The sequence below is a fragment of the Hyaena hyaena genome, unplaced genomic scaffold (genome assembly GCF_003009895.1).
Source record: "Hyaena hyaena isolate Hyena2069 unplaced genomic scaffold, ASM300989v1 scaffold_192, whole genome shotgun sequence".
Lineage (NCBI taxonomy): Eukaryota > Metazoa > Chordata > Mammalia > Carnivora > Hyaenidae > Hyaena > Hyaena hyaena.
The window spans coordinates 2,235,301-2,256,215 of record NW_024080825.1 but is presented as its reverse complement, the minus strand read 5'-3'; the positions used below and the strand labels follow the sequence as shown (position 1 = coordinate 2,256,215).

General features: G+C 41.4%; 1 protein-coding gene across 2 annotated transcripts in view; it reads right to left on the bottom strand.

The window, feature by feature from the left end:
- Positions 1 to 20,915, bottom strand: part of SCN8A (sodium voltage-gated channel alpha subunit 8) — a 122,982-nt gene that overhangs the window by 45,870 nt on the left and 56,197 nt on the right. The window contains exons 11-12 of one of the 2 annotated variants that reach the window (XM_039241351.1): positions 15,012 to 15,407; positions 366 to 498 (exon numbers count right to left, since the gene is read on the bottom strand). In XM_039241351.1, coding sequence (XP_039097282.1) covers positions 366 to 498; positions 15,012 to 15,407 — 529 coding nt within the window. The remainder of the gene's footprint in view (positions 1 to 365; positions 499 to 15,011; positions 15,408 to 20,915) is intronic. The other variant, XM_039241350.1, reaches the window with a different exon arrangement.

The window sequence follows — 20,915 nt, the reverse complement described above, 5'->3', positions numbered from 1 at the left end:
AAGATATGTTTCGGGGTAGAGGGCAGGAGGGGGATTCCACCTTTTCATATCTTCACACTTCAGTCAACATCCTTTGTGCTGGTTCCTCAGGACAAGTATAGGCTTCTTGAGATCTGCCGGCTCACTCCTAAATGTCATTCCTTCATACTTCTTATCTATCCGTGTACAATGCGGGTAGCAGCTCTGAAGCCCTTATTTGATTCTCTGCATGCAGATATGGGATGCCGATTTCTAGAACAAGTAGACTATTTCTAAAGTTCAGAGTCAATTTTTGCAAAAGTCAGGCCAACGGACAGGGATTATATTTATCATGCACTCTACATATTTATATCTAGGTGGCTCAGGCTGACATCAAGGGCACATACCTTCTACTAGTGTATTTGTAACAACACTCAATATGCTGTTGATTCTGTCCTTCCGTCCATAGGAGGCCAGCTGGTCCATGGAAACTAAGAGAGATCCAGGGCCTTTCTTCTTAATTTCCACCTCAGTTGTAGCCTAGAAAAAATAGTAAATCAGGTGAGTAAAGTCTTATAAAGGTGAAAGCTGGGTCATACTGGACATACAGTGCAGAGTGTGAGCAGAAACATATGCTCTTCATAACATCTTTGTACTTTGATCCTGCAATCTTATTAACCTCAGGAAGTAGAATGAAACATGACCAAGGATCATCCTTAGCGCTACTCATGAGACGACCAGGTTAAGTTTGTACAGATCTATGGTGAACCAAAGAATCTGCCTGGGACCCAAACACCTCATCTGGTCAATTCCAAGCACACAGTGGAAAGACCAGATCTTCTGCGGCGATGCCAGCAGAAGGAGAACCTGAGTTTTCCCATCTCAGTCTCATTTCCACAGCATTTGGCTAGAATTGGACCACATGATGAAGTAAGTCGAATTCATTCTATTCGACATTTCATTAAAGGGCCAAGTCCCTGATCACACTGAGTGCTGTAGACGTTGCTTCCTCCATGGGTAGAGGCACCATCACTCTCCCAAACTGTCACTTCCAAATGTCAAACCTGGGCCTAACTGAATGTTAGCAAGTTGAAGTTCTACCCTAAATCTCCCCCAAGCCACTGTAAAGATGATGGTAAGGATTTTGCTTTTATTTTATTTTATTAAAAACAATTTAAAAAAAATTTTTATTTATTTTTAGGAGAGAGAGAGAGAGAGAGAGAGCGTGAGCAGGGGAGGGTCAGAGAGAGAGGGAGATACAGACTCTGAAATAGGCTCCAGGCTCTGAGCTGGCAGTCAGCACAGAGCCTGACGCGGGGCTTGAACCCACGAACTGCGAGATCATGACCTAAGCGAAAGTCGGACGCTTAACCGACTAAGCCACCCAGGCGCCCCTTTATTAAAAAATTTTTAATGTTTATTTCTGAGGGGGGAGAGAGAAAGAGAGAGAGAGAGAGAGAGAGAGAGAAAACACAAGCGGGGGAGGGGCAGAGAGAGGGAGACACAGAATCTGAAGCAGGTTCCAGGCTCTGAGCTGTCAGCACAGAGCCCGACGCGGGGCCCGAACCCACGAACTGTGAGATCATGACCTGAGCTGAAGTCGGACAATTAACCGACTGAGCCAACCAGATGCTCCTCGCTATTTTAAGTAAACTTATAGTGCTATATATGTTTATCTTGCCCTTGTAAAATTTTACTTTATAAGTTAACCTGCAATGTTCAAATTCCCAGTCAAACAAAAAGGGCAGAAAACACCACCAGACTGTTATACAAACTATTTTTTACATGCTCCACTGTGGGCAATACTGGTAGGGGAGATTATAGCATGGTGTTAATGTCCCTTGCCCGTGTTCTCTGTGCCAACCTGAATGTGCTACATTAGGTCAGATTAAACACAGTGGATTAAAAGCTAGCTTTCAAGTAACCATGCTGTACACTATAACACATCATCCAGGTAATGTTGGCTGTCCCTCCCACTGTGAAGGTAAGAAGAGTCCCCATCTCTCAGAGGGCAGGGAAGACACATGTTTGTATGAAGCTAGAAAAGTCAGTCTGATCAGGACCAGAAGGACCCTAGCTGTTTTTGAAAAGAAAATAATAGTCTCTAGGGAGCTACATCCGAAAGGCTTTCTGTCCTTAGATATGTTTAGATGTTAAGAACTGTACAGAAGAAAGTATCTGGCACATCATAATGCATCTTATTACAGTGTTTCATCAAGCTGTTTCACGGATTCAGACATTTGTTTTTCCATTGGATTTTGTTTTGTTTGTTTGACAGAGCTACAGAAGAAATGGAAAAGAAAAAGAACTGATTTCCTTGGGAATTCCTTGGCTACATTACTCTACAAACATCCGTATATGTAACAATGATTTGTTGACCATTATCTCAGGTCATAATAAGATAGATTTCTCTGGTAAGCCACTTTGTGCTCCAATTCCCAGCCTGATATTCATGACACCTAATAAATCAGATTAAATGACTGTATTTTAAAACGACAATCATCTAAAAATGAACACAGAGAGGCCCCATACAGTGGCATTTATTCATTCTAAATTTTTACTGAGCTGCTCTGTGGATCTACAGTACATGGTAGCTAATTTTCATAACGCTGACTCTCAAGGTAAGATCTAATGAACTGGCTGATTCATCAAGAAAGGATGAAACTGCATTTAAAATAGCTTTGGTTCTAAGTAGATCTTACTGTTTTCTGGACTTGCTGGATATAACAAGATATAAATTCTTGAGACCTTAATAATATTAACCTTATAAAGTTAATAAAAATGATGTCTAAAGGACCTAGTCAAATCATTAGATTCTCATTTAGTGGTATCTATTTGAAAGCTAAAATAATTTTTAGCATGGGTCAAAAAATCCACATAAAGAGAAGTTTATCCCCAAACTTCATATGAAGATGGAACAATTATTATTTCTATCTTTCTATGTAAACTGAAAATAAACTGTAGCAGGGATATGTGGTGACAACCTCTAGAATATTAAAATTTGTTCCACAGTAAGGCATGCTATAGAACGTATCTTAAATTTCAAGAAAGAAATAAAGAGGATACCAAGAAAAAGAAGTTTCAAAGATCATACTTAGGGAACTTTACAGGGTAAAAATAGAAATTCATTATGTCGCCTTTTTACACAGGCAAGAGCATTTACCACAGATCCAAGTAACTGGTTCCATTGAAAAGCCTTGTGGTAACAGTAAGACATCCAGAAAAAAATCCCCTTAAATTTGTAAATTAAACAACAGACTTCTAAAAGTCCATAGATCAAAGATAAAATCACAAAGGAAATTAGAAAATACTTTGAGGATAATGAAAACAATACGTTAAGATTTATGGGATGTGGCTAACACAATGGTTTGAGAAAATTTTATAGCACTAAGTGCTGTAAAAGATATAAAATCAATGCTCTAAACTTCCACCTTAAGAAATAAGAAAAAGATCATGGGGCGCCTGGGTGGCTTAGTCGGTTAAGTGTCCGACTTTCGCTTAGGTCATGATCTCGCGGTTCGTGGGTTCGAGCCCCGCGTCGGGCTCTGTGCTGACTGCCGGCTCAGAGCCTGGAGCCTGTTTCAATCTGTGACTCCCTCTCTCTCTGACTCTCCCCTGCTCATGCTGTCTCTGTCTCTCTCTCCTAGAAATAAATAAAACATTAAAAAAAAATTAAAAAAAAAAAAAAGAAATAAGGAAAAGATCAAATTAAACTGTGGGTAAGTAGATGAAAGAAAATAATAAAAATAAGAGTGGAGACTAATGAATTAGTAAATGGACAAACAATAGACAATTCAAAAGGGCAAATGTTTTTTTTTAAAACAGATTAATAAAATTGATAATTCCCTGGCAAGACTGATGAAGAAAACAAGAGAGAAAACACAAATTATAATTTTTAGGAACAATGAGGACATTACTATAAATCCTACTGGCATTATTGGGATAATAAGAATATATTGTAGGGGCTCCTGGGTGGCTCAGTCGGTCAGTGTCCAACTTCGGGTCAGGTCGTGATCTCGCAGTCATGCGTTTGAGCCCCGTGTTGGGCTCTGCTCTGACAGCTAGCTCAGAGCCTGGACCCTGTTTTGAATTCTGTGTCTCCCTCTCTCTTTGACCCTCCCTTGCTCATGCTGTCTCTCTCTCTCTCAGAAATAAATAAAACATTAAAAAAAAATTAAAAAAAAAAAAAAAAAAAAAAAAAAAAAAAAAAAAAGAAATAAGGAAAAGATCAAATTAAACTGTGGGTAAGTAGATGAAAGAAAATAATAAAAATAAGAGTGGAGACTAATGAATTAGTAAATGGACAAACAATAGACAATTCAAAAGGGCAAATTTTTTTTTTAAAACAGATTAATAAAATTGATAATTCCCTGGCAAGACTGATGAAGAAAACAAGAGAGAAAACACAAATTATAATTTTTAGGAACAATGAGGACATTACTATAAATCCTACTGGCATTATTGGGATAATAAGAATATATTGTAGGGGCTCCTGGGTGGCTCAGTCGGTCAGTGTCCAACTTCGGGTCAGGTCGTGATCTCGCAGTCATGCGTTTGAGCCCCGTGTTGGGCTCTGCTCTGACAGCTAGCTCAGAGCCTGGACCCTGTTTTGAATTCTGTGTCTCCCTCTCTCTTTGACCCTCCCTTGCTCATGCTGTCTCTCTCTCTCTCAGAAATAAATAAAACATTTATAAAAAAAAAAGGATATATTGTAATTTTAAGTTGAACCATCGTCAGACAGGAAGCTTCTCTATAATATTTATAGCAGTCAGAGTATAACAGGATACAGTATCATAATAAATAAATCCAAAAATTTATGTGGGCTAACCTAAAAATAAAAAAGAATAATTGTAAACAACTTCAAGTCATTTCACCTTGCATAAAATGGACAAACTTATCAAAACACAGCTTACCAAAACTAATAGAAGAAGAAATAGAAAATCTAAATAGCTCACATTCGAAACTATTAATAAAAAAAACCTTACAATAAAGAGAACTCTAGTCCAGAGAGCTCTACAAGTGAATTCTATCAAACATTTACAGAAGAAATAATACCTATACTAATACCAATTCTTTCAGAAAACACAAAAGGGAATACTTCCCAACCTGTTTTATAAAGTTAACATAACTGTGACACTAAACCTAACAAAAACATTACAACAAAAGAAAATCAGAGACCAATATCCCTCATGAATGGCGATATGAAATCCTTAACAAAACTTAAGAAGATAGAACCCAGCAATATATACAAAGATAATAAATACATCAGGACCAACAGGATTTATCCCAGGAAAGCTAGTTTCACATTAGGAAAGAAGTCAGTGTCATTCATCACTTTAGCAGAATAAAGGAGAAAAAAACCATCTGATTATCTCAGATGCAGTAAAAGAACATTTAATAAAACTGAACACCTCGGCATAATAATATTTCTTAGCAAGCCACAAATAGAACATAGCAGTTTCAATCTGATAAAGAACATCTGTGAAAACCTATAGCCAACATTATACTTCTTGCTGGAACATTAAATATTTTTCCACTAATAATGGAATTAAGGAAGAATATCTGCTTTCATCACTTCTATGCATTTTGTATCTGAAGTACTAGCTAATGCAATAAAGCAAGAAAAATAAATAAAAGGCATAAGGATTGCAGTTGCTGTTAGTCACAGAAAATATTATTGTGCCTGTAAAAACCCTATGGAATTTGCAAAAAAAAAGACCTAATAGAACTGAGATGTTAATTTATCAAGATCATGAGATATAAGGTCATTAACTAAGATGTTAATTTACAAGATCATGGAATACAAAAACTAACTGTATTTCTATGTTCTGACAACAAATACTTAAAAATAAAAAACTTTTTATTTTTTATTTTTTAAAATGTTTATTATTTTTGAGGGAGAGAGAGACAAAGAGCAGGCAGGGGAGAGGCAGAGAGAGAGGGAGACACAGAATAGGAAGCAGGCTTCCGGTTGTCAGCATAGAGCCCAACGCAGGGCTTGAACTCACAGACCGTAAGATCATGGCCTGAGCCAGGGGTGCCTGGGTGGCTTAGTCAGTTAAGCGTCCGACTTTCGCTTCGGTCATGATCTTGCGGTTCGTGGGTTTGAGCCCCGTGTCGGACTCTGTGCTGACTGCCAGCTCAGAGCCTGGAGCCTATTTCAGAGTCTGTATCTCCCTCTCTCTCTGACCCTCCCCTGCTCACGCTGTCTCACTCTCTCTCTCCTAGAAATAAATAAAAATATTTTTAAAAAAATAAATTAAAAAAAAACAATCTGAGAGAAGTTTTCTATCATTTGTAACCAAAATGAGTTATCATCCTGAAGTGCCTAGACCCATTTAGCACACAGAATAAGCCCCTACTGTGTGCTAAACATTTTGGGGAATCTAATGGTAAGTCAGCCTTCAAGGCGTTATGAATTCTGTCCGGGGTAAAACAGTGCAAAAGACTNCTCTCTCTCTCTCCTAGAAATAAATAAAAATATTAAAAAAAAAAAAAAGATCATGGCCTGAGCTAAAGTTGGCACTCGGCCGACTGAGCCACCCGAGTGCCCTGAAAATAAACTTTTTAAATTATACCTTTTATAACAATATCAAATGCTACAAATACCAAGGAATAAATTTAGTGGAAGATGGGCAAGACTTCCACTATAAATTATACAACTTTGCTGAGCGAAACTTGAGAAGACTTAAATGAGAATAAAACTACATTCACACATTGAAAGAGTCAATATAATTAAGATGCCCATTTTCCCAAACTGACCTATAGATTCTGTGCAATCGCTATAAAAATTCTAGGCTCTTATGAAGAAACTGACCAAAAAAAAAAAAAAAAAAAACTCTAAAATATATAAAGACATGCAAAGGATCTGGAATAGCAAAATAATCTTTTAAAAAAGATCTGAACAGCAAATTAACCTCTTAAGAGACTGTTTAATGATCTTTAAAATATTTTTTGTTTGGAAGGCTTATGCTATCTCATTTCAAGACTATAAAGTTACAGTAATTAGACAAATGTAGCATTGGTATAAGCATGAACAAATAGATCAAGGGAACGGAATGGAATGCAGAAACAGATCCAAACATGTACATCAACTGATTTTTGACCAAGGTGCCAAGTCAGTTCAATGGAGAAAGGAAAGGGATTTTTTAGTTTTTTATTAATACATTTTTAAATGTTTTATCTTTTTGAGAGAGAGAGAGAAGAGAGGGAGAGAGAGTGTGTGCATGCAGAGGAAGAGCAGAGAGAGGGAGCCAGAGGATCCAAAGTGGGCTGTGTGCTGACAGCAGAGAGCCTGCTGAGGGGTTTGAATTCACAAACCGTGAGATCATGACCTGAGGTGAAGTTGGTCACTTAACCAACCGAGCCACCCAGGCGCCCCAGAAGGGAAGTCTTTTTAACAAATGATATGGAAAAACTAGATATTCATCCAAGTCAACTTCTATCTAATTTCATACCCAGAAATTAATTTGAGCTGAATCAGAGACCTGAAAGTAAAACCCAGAACTGTAAAATTTATAGAAGGAAAACAACTTCACAATTTGGGGTAATGGCAAAGATTTCTTGGGCAGGATGCAAAAAACATCATCAAAGAAAAAAAAACCTGATACACTGGATTTCATCAAAATTAAAAATGTATGCATCTGATAAAGGACTTGTGTCTATAACATAAAAAAATCAATAATGGGCAAAAGATTTAAATGAGCAACTACTAAAAGATCTATGAGAAGCCAATAAGTACGTGAAAAGATGGACATCATCATTAGTCAGCAGGGAAATGCAAATTAAAAGCATAGGAAGACAACAGTTTATCCCTACTCAAAGGTTACAATCAAAGATGAACACCGCCAAATGGTGGCTGGTATGTGGGGCACCTGGGGCTCTAACACACTGTTGGGAGGGGTAGTAAAAAGAATAGTATAACTCTTTTGGAGAGCTGTTTGGCAGTTTCTCACAAAGTTAGACGTACATTCACCACATGACCCAGGAATTTCATTGAGATAATTATCCGATATAAATGAAAACATTTATCTACCAAGATAAAATTATCTACCATGTTGCACAAGAATGCTCTCAGCAAGCTTATTCATACTACTGAATATTGGACACAACTTGAATGTCTATCAACAGGAAAATGGACTAACAATTTGGGGTGTAAGTATACAATGAAGGACCAAATGAATACTCATCAATAACAAGGAATGAAGTACTGATACCCAACATGGATGTATCTCAAAAACACCCTGTTGAGTGAAAAAAGCCAAATAAAAAATACATATTGTGGGGGTCCCTGAAAGTGGAAGCAGACTAATCCATGGTGACATATGTCAGAAGAGGTTGCTTGGAGAGGTGAGGGGATTGCATAAGAAAGGGTGCTTTCTGGGAGAGTCTTGTGGAACAAAGGAATTTAGGGGACAATTCTCAGCTGGTCACCACCTTTGTACCCACATCTTTGGTAACTCTTGGGTGAGGGTTACCCAATGTACTATTGCAATACTGACTGTGCGGTAGAATTCCTTTGAGAAAGAATATGAAAGTGTGTGTAAATACCTAGAAAATGTTATCTGTATTGTGGAGATAATGAAGATCAACCAAGTGAGAAAAGCAAAGGCTATTTATTTTGAGCTTAATATAGGGAGTCAGCCATCATCACATGCATTTTGCCAGACTCAAAGTCAGGCAGGCGAGTGGGAACGTTTTATAGTGGAAAAAAGGGAAGGCTTCAGGTATGCCTCCATTTCAAAGCTGTTGGCATGAAGAAGTTGCAGGTGGGCTAACTAGAAGCAGGGCATCCTAGGTGACTGATTAGGGGTGCATATTTGGATTCTCTGGTGGGTCCCAAATTGAAAGCAGAAACAAAAATTAGGGACATCATCAGTTATCAACCAAGTCCTACCCATCTGCTGGGGCTGACAGTTACAGAAATTATCATTTACCTTCCTGGACTGTCACTAGAAAGAGCAGACTGGCTTCCTGCAACTCTGACTTAAAGCAGGCTGGCTGCCTGGGTTGTTTACCATAGACAAGGGGGCTGGTTTCTTGGGCAGATTGTGGGTGAAGGTCCTATTTCATACATGGCCTGGTCATTGTCAGGACATGCAGTCTCTCAGTAGTCATCAGATGTGACTGATTAACGGAGAGACAGGGAGTAAACATATATTCATCACTGTTAACTGCCTGAGATGATATAAACGAAAACTGCATTACTTCAAAGTGCTAAGTACTAACTGGGCGTTAAGGTAGTATCCAGAGAAAAATAAATCTGTAGTAAGCAAACCAGGGAACACAGGAATCCAAGATGGATGGGGAGTTCCTGAAATCCCGCCTCCCTGGGGGAGGTTTTAAAAGCTGGGACTCAAAGTCCAGGCTATTGTTTCTCTCTTTTCAACTTTTACAACATTGAGATAAAATGCACATTAACATAAAATTCACCATTTTAACAATTTCAAAGTGTGCCATTCAGTGGCTTTTAGTGTATTTACAGTGTTTTCCAGAACATTTGCATCATACCAAAGAAGAACACAGCACCTGTCTGCAGTCAATCCCAAGCCCCCTTATAGCCAATAATCTGCCTTCTGTCTCTATAGATCTGCCGCTTCTAGACATTTCATATAAATGGAAACATATGGGGGCGCCTGGGTGGCTCAGTTGGTTAAGCGTCTGACTTTGGCTCAGGTCATGATCTTGCGGTTCGTGGGTGTGAGCCCTGTGTCGGGCTCTGTGCTGGCAGCTCAGAGCCTGGAGCCTGCTTCAGATTCTGTCTCCTTCTCTCTCTGCCCCTCCCCTGCTCATGCTCTGTCTCTCTCAAAAATAAATAAAAACATTAAAAAAAAAGTAAGTGGAACCGTATACACTTTATATGTGGACTTTGTGCCTGGCTTCTTTCACTGAGCATAACCTTTGCAAGGTTCATTCATGCTGTAGCGCGTGTCAACGCCTCGTTCCCTTTCATGGCCGAATACTATTCCATAACCAGGACATGTCACATTTTTATTCATCCGTCCCTCAGATGATGGGCACTTGGGTTGTTTCCACTTTTTGGCTATTATGAATAATGGTTTTATGAATATTCATGTGCAAATTTTTGTGTGAACACCTGTTTCCAGTTCTACCTGGATCACATGGTAGCTCTGCGTTTAATTTTTTTGAGAAACGGCCGCTGTTTTCCAAAGTGGCCGCACCATTTTACATTCCCATCAGCGCTGTTGGCTATGGTTTCTTGGGCCAGATTCGAGCCAACGGAAGGGAAGAAAAGCTGGAGCAGGCCCTCCCATGTACAGCGCCTTCAGTCACCCCCCTCCAGAATCTCCTTGAGACTGTGTCAGGGATGTCTCTGCTATTGGCTCAGCTACTCAATTATTACCACTTGGGAGGTGGGGAGAGGGCTTTCTCCTTCAACCACACTGAGACCCGAAAGATCACATACTCTTTTCCTCCCCTTCTCCATCTCCTCAGGTCACTTTTTATTCCTGGACACAGAGGTGTTTATTTCTTTTGTTTGTTTGTTTGGTCTCACTTTGTTGGGGAGGAAAGAGGAGAATTAACAACGTTTTAAAGTCAGGAGCTTCTGCCTTTTTAGAACTCAGCCTCCAAGGAGCTTTCATGTAAAACTATCCGTAACAGAGGAAGCAAGGGAGAACCTTAATTACATTCTTTGCAAGTGAAACTCAGTACAGATCTCAGCCCAAATGCAAAGTTTATTGGGGCATCTAGCCACTGACTTCCAACCTCCTAAACTGCAGCTCTCCTCCTCGAGGAGATATCCTGCAAAACCTGCAGATGACAGATGTTGCCCACATTTCTACAGATCCGTCCAAGGAAGCTCAACTAAATCGTTCTCCCATGGAAATACATGAGTGGAAATTTATCAGGCAGTTACCTTTTTCTTGGAACTAAAATTTTGAGCATTTTTATTTTATTTTTTAAATGTCTATTTATTTATTTTGAGAGAGAGAACAAGCACATGAGCAAGGGAAGGACGGAGAGAGGGAGAGAGAGAATCCCAAGTGGGCTCCGCGTCATCAGCTTAACGGACTGAGCCATTCAGGCACCCCTGTAGTAATCTGCTTTAAAAGAGTTGTACAATAATTTCTTCTTCTCAGACTAAGGATCTTTCAGGTCTTCCTTAGAAGGAATACAACCCTCTCTGAGTCAAGCAATTCAGTAGAAAGCCTAAGGTCTACCTCTCAGGACAGAAAGAGTACAGGGAAAGAAACGGAAAGTGGCTTCTGAACACCAAGAATGGACCAAATAATATGCTTCACATCTTATAAATGTTATTATATTTCATCTTTACAACTGCCTTATAGCAAAGGTCCTTTTATCTCTTTTTCACAGGTAAGGACATGGGCTTAGAGGGGTCACGTTAATTTCCCAGGATCACGTCAGTAAATAAACTGAAGGGCTTGGGCTTTCGAGCTGGTGCAGCATGCTGGGTACTGGCCAGGATTCTGGACCCGGACTGTCTGCACTCGAGCCCTGACTCTACTGCTTTTGGTATGACATTGCACAAACGACTTTATTTCTCTAAGCCTTGGTTTCCTCCTCAGTGAAATGCAGACAAGGGTAGTATCTATCAGCTATGGGCATTAAATGAGATAATACTTAAACGTTTGCAAGCTAATATAACAGGGTTTCTGAGTTATGTCTCTCAGCAGCACCTGCTTTCTCTCTGAGTGATGAGATTCCCACCTACTTTTCCAGCTAAGAGATGAAGAGATGGGAAAAGTCCCCTCATCCTCTGCTTCAGCAGAATGCAAAAGTGACAATGCCCAAACTATCAAAAAATCATTACCAGTCACACCTGAATAATTAATGAGCATGTGAAACAGTTTTTGATGAAACTCTAATGAGGCAATGTCTGGATATCTTTTCTTTTTTCATAGAGAATATTATATTTCTTTATTTGAGTCTGAGGAGAAAACCAGATTGTGTGGCATAGCCTAAGCCTCAATACTAGGTGAGGCCAAAGCATGAGCGCATACCGGGAAGCACTCTCCTGGCTCAGGCACACATGAACCCATGGCTGGAGTCACATCCCAAATGTTCTGACAGTAAGAATCGTTACATCCTAGCCTAAGGAGGCATTCATTGCTCACGTGCCCTGGGGTGCATATACTAATAATATGCTAATAATACATTAGTAATGTATTGTGTCCTTCTAAGATAAATGATAAATGTTTTTCTTTCCCACTTCCCAAAGGAGTTAATATTTAAGCAGTCAGGAAGGTCTCCTTGGCCTCAGGAAGACCTTGGTTCAAGCTCCATTTCCACAAGTCACTAAGGCTTTGAACCTCATCTGTTTAAAAGGATGAAGCCACCTACCAAATAGGATGGTTATAAGAATTCAAGAGATCGTGTGTATATTTAAGTGCTTAGCATACTATGGCAAGAACCCATATGGTATCTATCATTATTATGTCCATTGCAGAAAGCCGTAAAGAACAGAATAGTGTACGGAAGAAAAAAAAGCCACCAATAATTTCCCCTCCCAAAGGCAACTACTGTTAACTTTTAATTGGTCATCCTTTCTCGGCATGTAGTTTGGCTTTCTATAGATCTGATAGCATACCACATGCAGTCTATGCAGTCTGGGTTTGTTTTATTGTGTTTCTTTGGCCTATGAATGTAACTGACATATATCCCCACGCCATTCACAGCTAGGAAGCACTTGTTTATGGCTTCTAACAAAACAGCTTTTCCTGGTTATGAAGCCTTTGGGAATGAAATAGTCGTGCCCTACCTCATCTTCCTGCCGCTTTGGGATCTGCCCTCCTGGCCTTGGGAATCCTCAAATCTGTCACCATCATCACTTGGGACTGCAAGTCCCACTGCAAAGAATCTCCTAAGCGCCTACAGGGGGTTGGGTGTGCAGGCCCCCCAAGTCCCCAAAGGCAGCACTCTGGGGGCTACAGTGTAAGGCTACAGAGCCTTGCTTCCACAGTCATCTGCTCAATGACCTCTCAAATTTCTTTCCCACACAGTCTAACGGAAGCTGCAGAAAACCAAGACCAAAACCAAAACCCCCAAACCTGCTTATCTGCCTTCAGCTGAAGTTCAATCTCCTCCTTCCTGGATACCTTTTCTAATACCTTCTTTTCAACAAAAAAGCAAGATGGATGGTTTGGTTTAAATATTAAAAAAAAAAAAAAAAGGCCAGGATATCAGAATTTAATTTGGCTTTTAACATTTGAGTTGCCTGAACTGTACCATCCATGCTGACCTGACCCTCGTTATCTGTTGATATTACCTCGTTTTTTTCAGAGAATGTAATTGCCTAATTCCAGAGCTTAAATATTTACTTGCAGATACAGAATTAGGGACAATCAAAAATTAGACTTAAAGATAATCATCTATAATACTTATTTTGGCCAACTATCTGGTTTTGGGGGAATTCTGGAATCACTGTTTGTTATTATTATTGTTCCTACTATGATATTAAATAAAGTTTTCCTGAAGAAAAATGGCCATGTGACTATACAGAGAAGATATTAAAATTAACTGAGAAACAGAAGATTAAGTTTCCCTTAAGACTCTGGCTCTATCAATAATGTGACCTCAAGGAGCCCCAATTCTCTGAGACTACCTCCCCACCTACAAATAGTGATAATGAGCTCCACTTTGTCAGCCTTACAGAGTTTTTATTCAGAGCAAATGAAGTAATAAACATAAAAGTAATTTGTTGCTTGTATAGGGCTACACAAATGTGTGTGTGTAGTGCGGGCAGTATTTTGCTATTAAGTAAAAAGACAGGAGAGAAAAGACGGCGTCAATCACATCCTAAATGCCTTTCTACTTTTTATCTGTACGGTCAACAACCGTCCAGAAATGTGAAGAACGGATGTCTGTGGATAATTGCACCTTTGACCACCCCGTTTTCCTCCACACATGCATCATGCTAATTAACGGACCAGCTGCCTTCGAGCTGTGTTAGGGGAAACCAAAATGTTAGGACAAGACGAACTGGCGTGCCATCTCAAGGAGTCTATGCCAGCTAAGGAAGGGCTGAGGGCAGTTAAGGAGTTAGAGGTACAGAGGGTTAGGATCGCTGAGGTTATATGAATTTAAAACTAGAAAACAGGTATAAACAGCTTAGAATTTAAAGAAATGTTAGGAGATGGCTTTTCCCAAAGAGGGGAGCCATTATCCAAACCCCTCTACCAGCGATTTTCTTGAAGCTGTTATATGCAGCTCCTCCAGAGCCTGACATTTGATTACATTTAAAATTCATCTTTTGCTTCCCTTCTCCTTCCTCCCCCATGCACCATGTGTTCTTGCCTCAACCTCCCACTTGGCCCCTGCTTTGAGTTCTTTCCATTTCAAACGCGCTTTTGTGCTCCGGATCCGCTGTGGCTTCCCCAAGCCCTCCTTGCCTGGCTCTCCCTGGTGCACACCTCCTGCCGGCTGCGTCATGTATGCACATTCCTCTTTGGAAAAATCACACCTCGTTCTAACAGAGGGGACTGGGAAAATTGTTCTCAACTATATTGCTTTTTTTTTTTTTTAATAGAAAGATAAGAGCTTTAAATTCCAGGCTGTTTCCTTATAAGGAGAGGAGTGGGAGGGAGAGAAGCAATGGTAGTTCCAAACCGGCTCAGACTTGGTCACTGGTGGTGGCAGGATGCCATTCTCATTCCATCCGGGCAGGATCCGCTGGCCAGAGGCATTCAGTCAAAGCAGGGATGGGGGGGGGGGAGGGTAGGGATATAGGTAGGCTGACAGAGACTTGCAAAGATGGAGAGAAAGGAAAAAGAGGTAAAAGAAAGCCAAGGGAGGATGGGGAAGGGCCAGTAGTGGGGAAAAAAGGGGGAAGGGGGAGTGGGGGGAAACAGCAGGGAATGAAGGGAAGGGTAAAAGAAGAAGGCGCTGAAGGGAGAGAGAAACAGAAACCAGGCGGGTGGGAGAAAACAGAAGCGGTGGGGGGGGGGCAGTGGGGACGCGAGTGGAGAGAGTGGGGACAGAGCGTGGGAGCGCGCGGCCGGACCGGAGAGGAGAGAGGAGGGCGCGCGCGAGACTGCCATGCCTAGCCTGGGTCTATGTGTTTACTTCCTTACACTGTCATCGGTAGCTGCCTTATCTATTTTCACCTCTGGCAGGAGCCGCCCGCCGATGTGGGAGCCGGGGCCGCCGATGAGGGACACCACGCCGTTGCAGTCGACCGTGCTGTTGCGCTTGACGCTGCGCCGCAGGCTGGGGAAGATGCGCGACGAGCGGCTGCCCTGGCTGTAGCCGCTGTAGCCGCTGTAGCTGCTGCGGCGCTCGCGGGCCCGGATCGGGATGAAGAGCGAGTCGCGGCGGCCCTCGCTCTCCTCCACCGTGCTGTGCTCGTCGTCCGCGAACTCGTTCTCCGAGCCCGGGTCGCGGAACCGCCCGGGCCCTCGGAAGCTGAAGATGCTGCTTTTGCTGTTGTGGCGGGAGAGGAACGGCGAGCCCGGGATGCTGAGCAGCGACTGCAGGGGCGGGGAGACAGACAGAGACACGGAGACAGGCGTGAGACGCGAGGCTGATGACCCCGTTCGGGCCCAGCAAGGGCGCGCGGCCTCCCCGGCCCGGCCCCACCCTTGCTTCCTGGCATCAGAACACCAGTGTTTCCAGAGAGCAGTCCTGGAGGTTGCGTTTATACCACCGTCAACACCCATAACCACTCACTCCTTGCCCCATACCCTTGGGGCGCAGCTGGCTGTACACAAACTCTACTCCCTGTCCGCCCATGCATCCCAACGATGCTTTTGTCTCGCACTCCAGGTAGCTAACCACGGGGAAACACATCGGTGTGTCTATTTCTCATTACTATGAGCTCACATAAAGCGTGCCTTTACTCAAGTTAGACTCCAAGCCACCCTTGGCAAAAAGGAGAGAATTTAAAAGTGCTCTCTCACTATTAAAGGTGCTATTCTCTCAATGAGTACCTGCCCTGGAGATAAGCAGTATGCCAACAGTAGTCTTGAAGTATTTTTTGTTCGGTTGAGTATTCTGTATATATTTCCTTCGACTCCATTTTAAACTTTTTAAAAGTTTATTTATTTTGAGGGGGGGAGAGAGAGATAGAGAGAGAGAGAGAGAGAAAGTGAGCAGGGGAGGGGCAGGGAGGGAATCCCAAGCAGGCTCTGTAGGGGAGCCCCAGGTGGGCACTGATTCTATCATCCTTAAAATCATGACCTCAGCTGAAATCAAGTCAGGTGCTTAAGTGACTGAGCCACCTAGGGTCTCTCCTCCTACTCCATTTTAAAGTCAGAATTTTCTTTTTCATCACAAGTTTAAATATTTGTAAATTATATAACTCCCAGGACTGACATTTGGAAATGAAACTTTTATTTACCATTTATAAATTTTTCCTCATTTCTTTTTCTCCATCATCTCATACCTCCCTTCCATATTCCCTAGAGAACTGTGTGCAAAAGTATATGGTTATGCTTTACAGCATTTTATTGATCACCTTTGAATACTTTTCTGCAACAAAAAATTACAAATAAACTGTACTTAAATTTAAAATTTTTCCTATGACCCTGAGTCTCTAAGAATTTTAAAAAATTCTCTGGGGGGCACCTGGGTGGCTCAGTTGGTTAAGCCTCTGGCTTCGGCTCAGGTCATGAACTTGCAGTTTGTGAATTCAAGCCCCGCATGGGGCTCTGTGCTGACAGCTCAGAGCCTGGAGCCTTGCTTCAGATTCTGTGTCTCCTTCTCTCTCTGTTCCTTCCCTGCTTGCGTTCTGTCTCTCACTCTCTCTCAAAAATAAATAAACATTTAAAAATTAAAAAAAAATAATAAAAAATTCTCCTGGATTGGGGTGCCTGGGGGGCTGAGTCAGTTAAACATCCAACTCTTGATTTCAGCTCAGGTCATGACCTCAGAGTTCGTGAGTTCGACCCCTGTGTCGAGCTCTGTGCTGGCAGCATGGAGCCTGCTTGGGAATCTTTTTCTCTTTCCCTTCCTCTCTGCCCCTCCTCTGCTAGCACTCTCAATCTCTCAAAACAAATAAATAAACATTAAAAAAAACCTCTCCTGGACTGATTTTTTATTATAATTCTCATTAATAAAATTGATCAAGATATATAAAAACATAGGGTGCTTGGGTGGCTCAACTGGTTGGGTGATCAACTCCGGCTCAGATCATGATCTGTGGGTTTGAGCCCCATGTCAGGCTCTGTGCTGACAGCTCAGAGCCTGGAGCCTGCTTTGGATTTTGTGTCTTCCTCTCCCTCTTCTCTCTCTGCCCCTCCCCCAATCATGGTGTGTATGTGTGTCTCTCTCTCTCAAAAGAATAAACATTAATACAAAAATATATATAAATATACATTTTATAAGTAATTGTTAAGCTTAAAAAGAAAATTTTATTAAAATATATCTCCTAATGAGTTTTTTTAAATTGGTGTTTTTGGGGTTGAAATATTTGCATTATTTATTACTAGAATCAAACATGGCTCAATATTAACCCTCCTTTCCCTTTCTAGTATTAGATTTTAGTGCTCAGAAACCTTATTCACATAAATAGTATCTGGGAACAGAAGAATTTTATTGTAGCAATGCCACTCAATTCTTTGAACTCCTTACAAATTATATGCCAAAATCACATAGTAAGCTATCAGCAAAATTTATCTTAATCAGCTGACAATCAAATTAGGTAGTATTTCAACTTTACTGAAAGCAAAGAACTATAAACCAACCAACTTGCCAAATGATTTGTTACCTGGTTTTAGAAATATTCCATTTCTTGTTTTCTGAGGATGTCAAAAAAGGTTTAATTTTTTTGCTAATAATTATATGGGTTACTCTTACAGGGGTTATTCTTTTTCTTAAAGGAACTTTATCTAATCCAAAAGAAAAAGTTGGAATAATCAAAATATCATTAGTTTCAATATATCATTGCTAACACTAATTTTTCCAACATTAATTTTTTAATAAAATAATTTTATCCTACCACATGCTTTAAACATTTTTTTTTAATGTTTTTATTTATTTCTGAGAAAGAGACAGGCAGCGTGAGCAGGGGAGGGTCACAGAGAGAGGGAGACACAGAATGTGAAGCAGGCTACAGGCTCTGAGCTAGCTGTCAGCACAGAGCCCTATGTGGGGCTCAAACCCACGAACCATGAGATCATGACCGAGCCGAAGTCGGACACTTAACCGACTGAGCCACCCAGGCACCCCTCTTACCAAATGCTTTAAAGATATTTTCATCAAAACCTTAAAGCCACAGATTTAGCTTGTTTCATGTATAAAAATATCTACCATATGATATAATTAGCGAAGCTAGTCATTACTGTCAAACCAATAGACCAAATCAGACTTTTTTTAATTTGAAAAATTATGACCTTATTTTTCCTCTTTAAAATTAAAAAAAATTTTCAATGTTTATCCATTTATTTTTGAGAGAGAGCGAGCAGGGGAGGGGCAGAGAGAGAGGGAGACAGAGTCCGAAGCAGGCTCTGTGCCATCAGTACAGAGCCCAATGAGGGGCTTGACCCACAAACATGAATGAGATCATGATCTGAGCCGAAACCAAGACCTGGACACTTAACTGGCTAAGCTACCCAGATGCCCCAGACCTTATTTTTCCTTTTTAATAAATGTACTAATATATATCCCAGTGACATTCATCCAACTCCTGATTTTAAAACACCCCAACAGCCCTGATTATAAGATAGATAAATTCAGAAAGCCTTACAATGGACTTAAATTTCCTTGACTGAAAACTTAAAGACACTAATATTTTCTATCGTCCTTTTGTTTGGCATCCCCCTCCCCAATTTTTATACCTCAGGGCAATGTTCTATGCCGAAGGCAATGCCTTCCTATTGTACCTATGATTTTGTTCTAATGAGAAATTGTAAGGTGACAGACACAGAGACAACTGCCTTTGCAAGAGTCTATTAGTTACAGGTCCCACGAGGGGGCATGCCACGCCATGGCATGCAGGGCCTGCTGGGGAGGTAGCAGGGTCAGTTAGGGGCAGACGAGCAAAGGAAAAGCATGGTTCAGAGCCTGTATGGCGGGCTCCCCGGAATGAACAGGTGAGGCAGAGTAGGCACATCTGAGAAGTCTAGGATTGGGCAGTGTGAAGAAGTTCAGCAGGCTCTGGGCTACAGGACTGGTCCTAGCTGCTCAGCGCCTGGCTCTTGGAGTGATTTAGGGCAGGGGAGACATTGGTTTTGTGGGTCTTGGCGTGTGAGCTTTGGATAAAGTTGGGGATGAAGGCTTGGATTGGTTGATTTGCATAGGAGAGGCCTACTCCCAGGCAAGCTGTTCAGTGTCCAGGAATTAAGTTTGCACTGGGAAGGGCAGTCTCTCCTCTGCTAGCAAGGCTCCTAAAATGTCAAAGCATCATAAAATACAGAAAATAAAAATCATAAGTAATACAGCAAGATCCCAAGATTGGATTGAGGGAGGGACAGGAAATACCTTTGGGCTTCTACTCACATGTTCAGTTCAGTAGAACACAGACCTCTGAGGTTCTGTTAGATGTTAATGATCAGGGTCTTGGGCGTATCTATCTCCCTTGTAAGGCTCGCCAGAGAGAAATAAGGCCAGGACTCTTGGGCTCCTTTGTTAAATCCTATGACCACACTTAATATCATCAATCCTCCCAGCTTGGACTCTAATTTACTTTCTCGATTTTTATCTTTTACTTGTTCCCCTCACAGACCCTTCCATTGGGCCATGCTGCTCTTGGGTCTTTATTTTCTGCACCTCCAGCTGTGGGGATTCTCTCTACTGTCCATGGTCCAGCCCTTCAGCTTCTTCCTCCACAAACTTCTTTCACCCTTCAACAGCACGGAGCCTTTCTTCCACAGTACTTGCGCTCTACTTTTTACTACTGTTCTTTGGATATATCCTTTCAGCGCTCTCTCCCCTCTCTTGCTCTCTTTTTAATTTTTAGAGAGAGAGCGTGCATCCAAATGGGGGAAGGGCAGAGGGAGAGAGGGAGAGAACTGTAAGCAGGCCCCATGCTGAGCATGTGGGGCTCAATCCCCATGACCCGGGATCACCACCTAAGCCAATATCAAGAGCTGAACACTCAACCGAATGAGCCACCTAGGCTCCCCTAGCTCTCTTTTTTGACGAACTACAAGCTCTTTAGGGGCACACTGCCTAATTCATCTTTATATCTCCTAGAGTGCTCTGTATATCACTCTGTAGGTGCAGTGCTTAATTTAATGAACATGCATTTAGATTATATACTGTAAATTAGCCACCCACACTTTGGCATTACCCCACACCTGCGTTCGGTCACTGCGTCACTTCTCATAGCAAACTTCCCTGGACTGAATGTGATTTTGCTGACACTACATGGTACATTAGGTCTCCACATTAGGAAAGAGGTTTCACTTATGTGACAAATGATCATTAAATACCTATTGTGTACTAAGTGATGTGGATACAGTGGTAAAGAAGACATACAAACATGGTCCCTGCCCTCTCGAACCTTGCAGCCTAGTAGTAAATACATACTACAGGAGATTTATTCCTAGCGGGAAGGAAAGTGATAAGATAATGATCCATTTAGTGACCTACAAACACAGAGAAATCAGGATTCTGAGACCACACACACTAAAAGAAAACAATTTATCGTTTACTGTTTAATTCCCTGTTCCATTCTTGGCAAAAGAGCTGGTGGTAATACACGTGGAAGGGGAAAAGAGGACTTGTCCCATTTCTCCCTGTACCCAATATTTAATCCTGCTCTAGCCCATTCTCTAGGGAGATACATCCTGAAGGTAGTCAGCCCAACTCCTCCCCAGTCTCAGTTTCCCTGGGCTGGAGGGTGTCAGTGACTCTTGGCTCTATTAACTCCTGGGATCCAGGTTACTTTATGAAGTGGGTGGGCCTTCTTACAAGGAAGATTTCAAAATCTTTCTTGTACACCAACCAGGAGCTGCACACATCACAGCTAACTAGAAATACTACCTTAGGTCGAGGTGTTTGCTTGGGAGAATATCTCTGGGGTATTCTTGAATTGA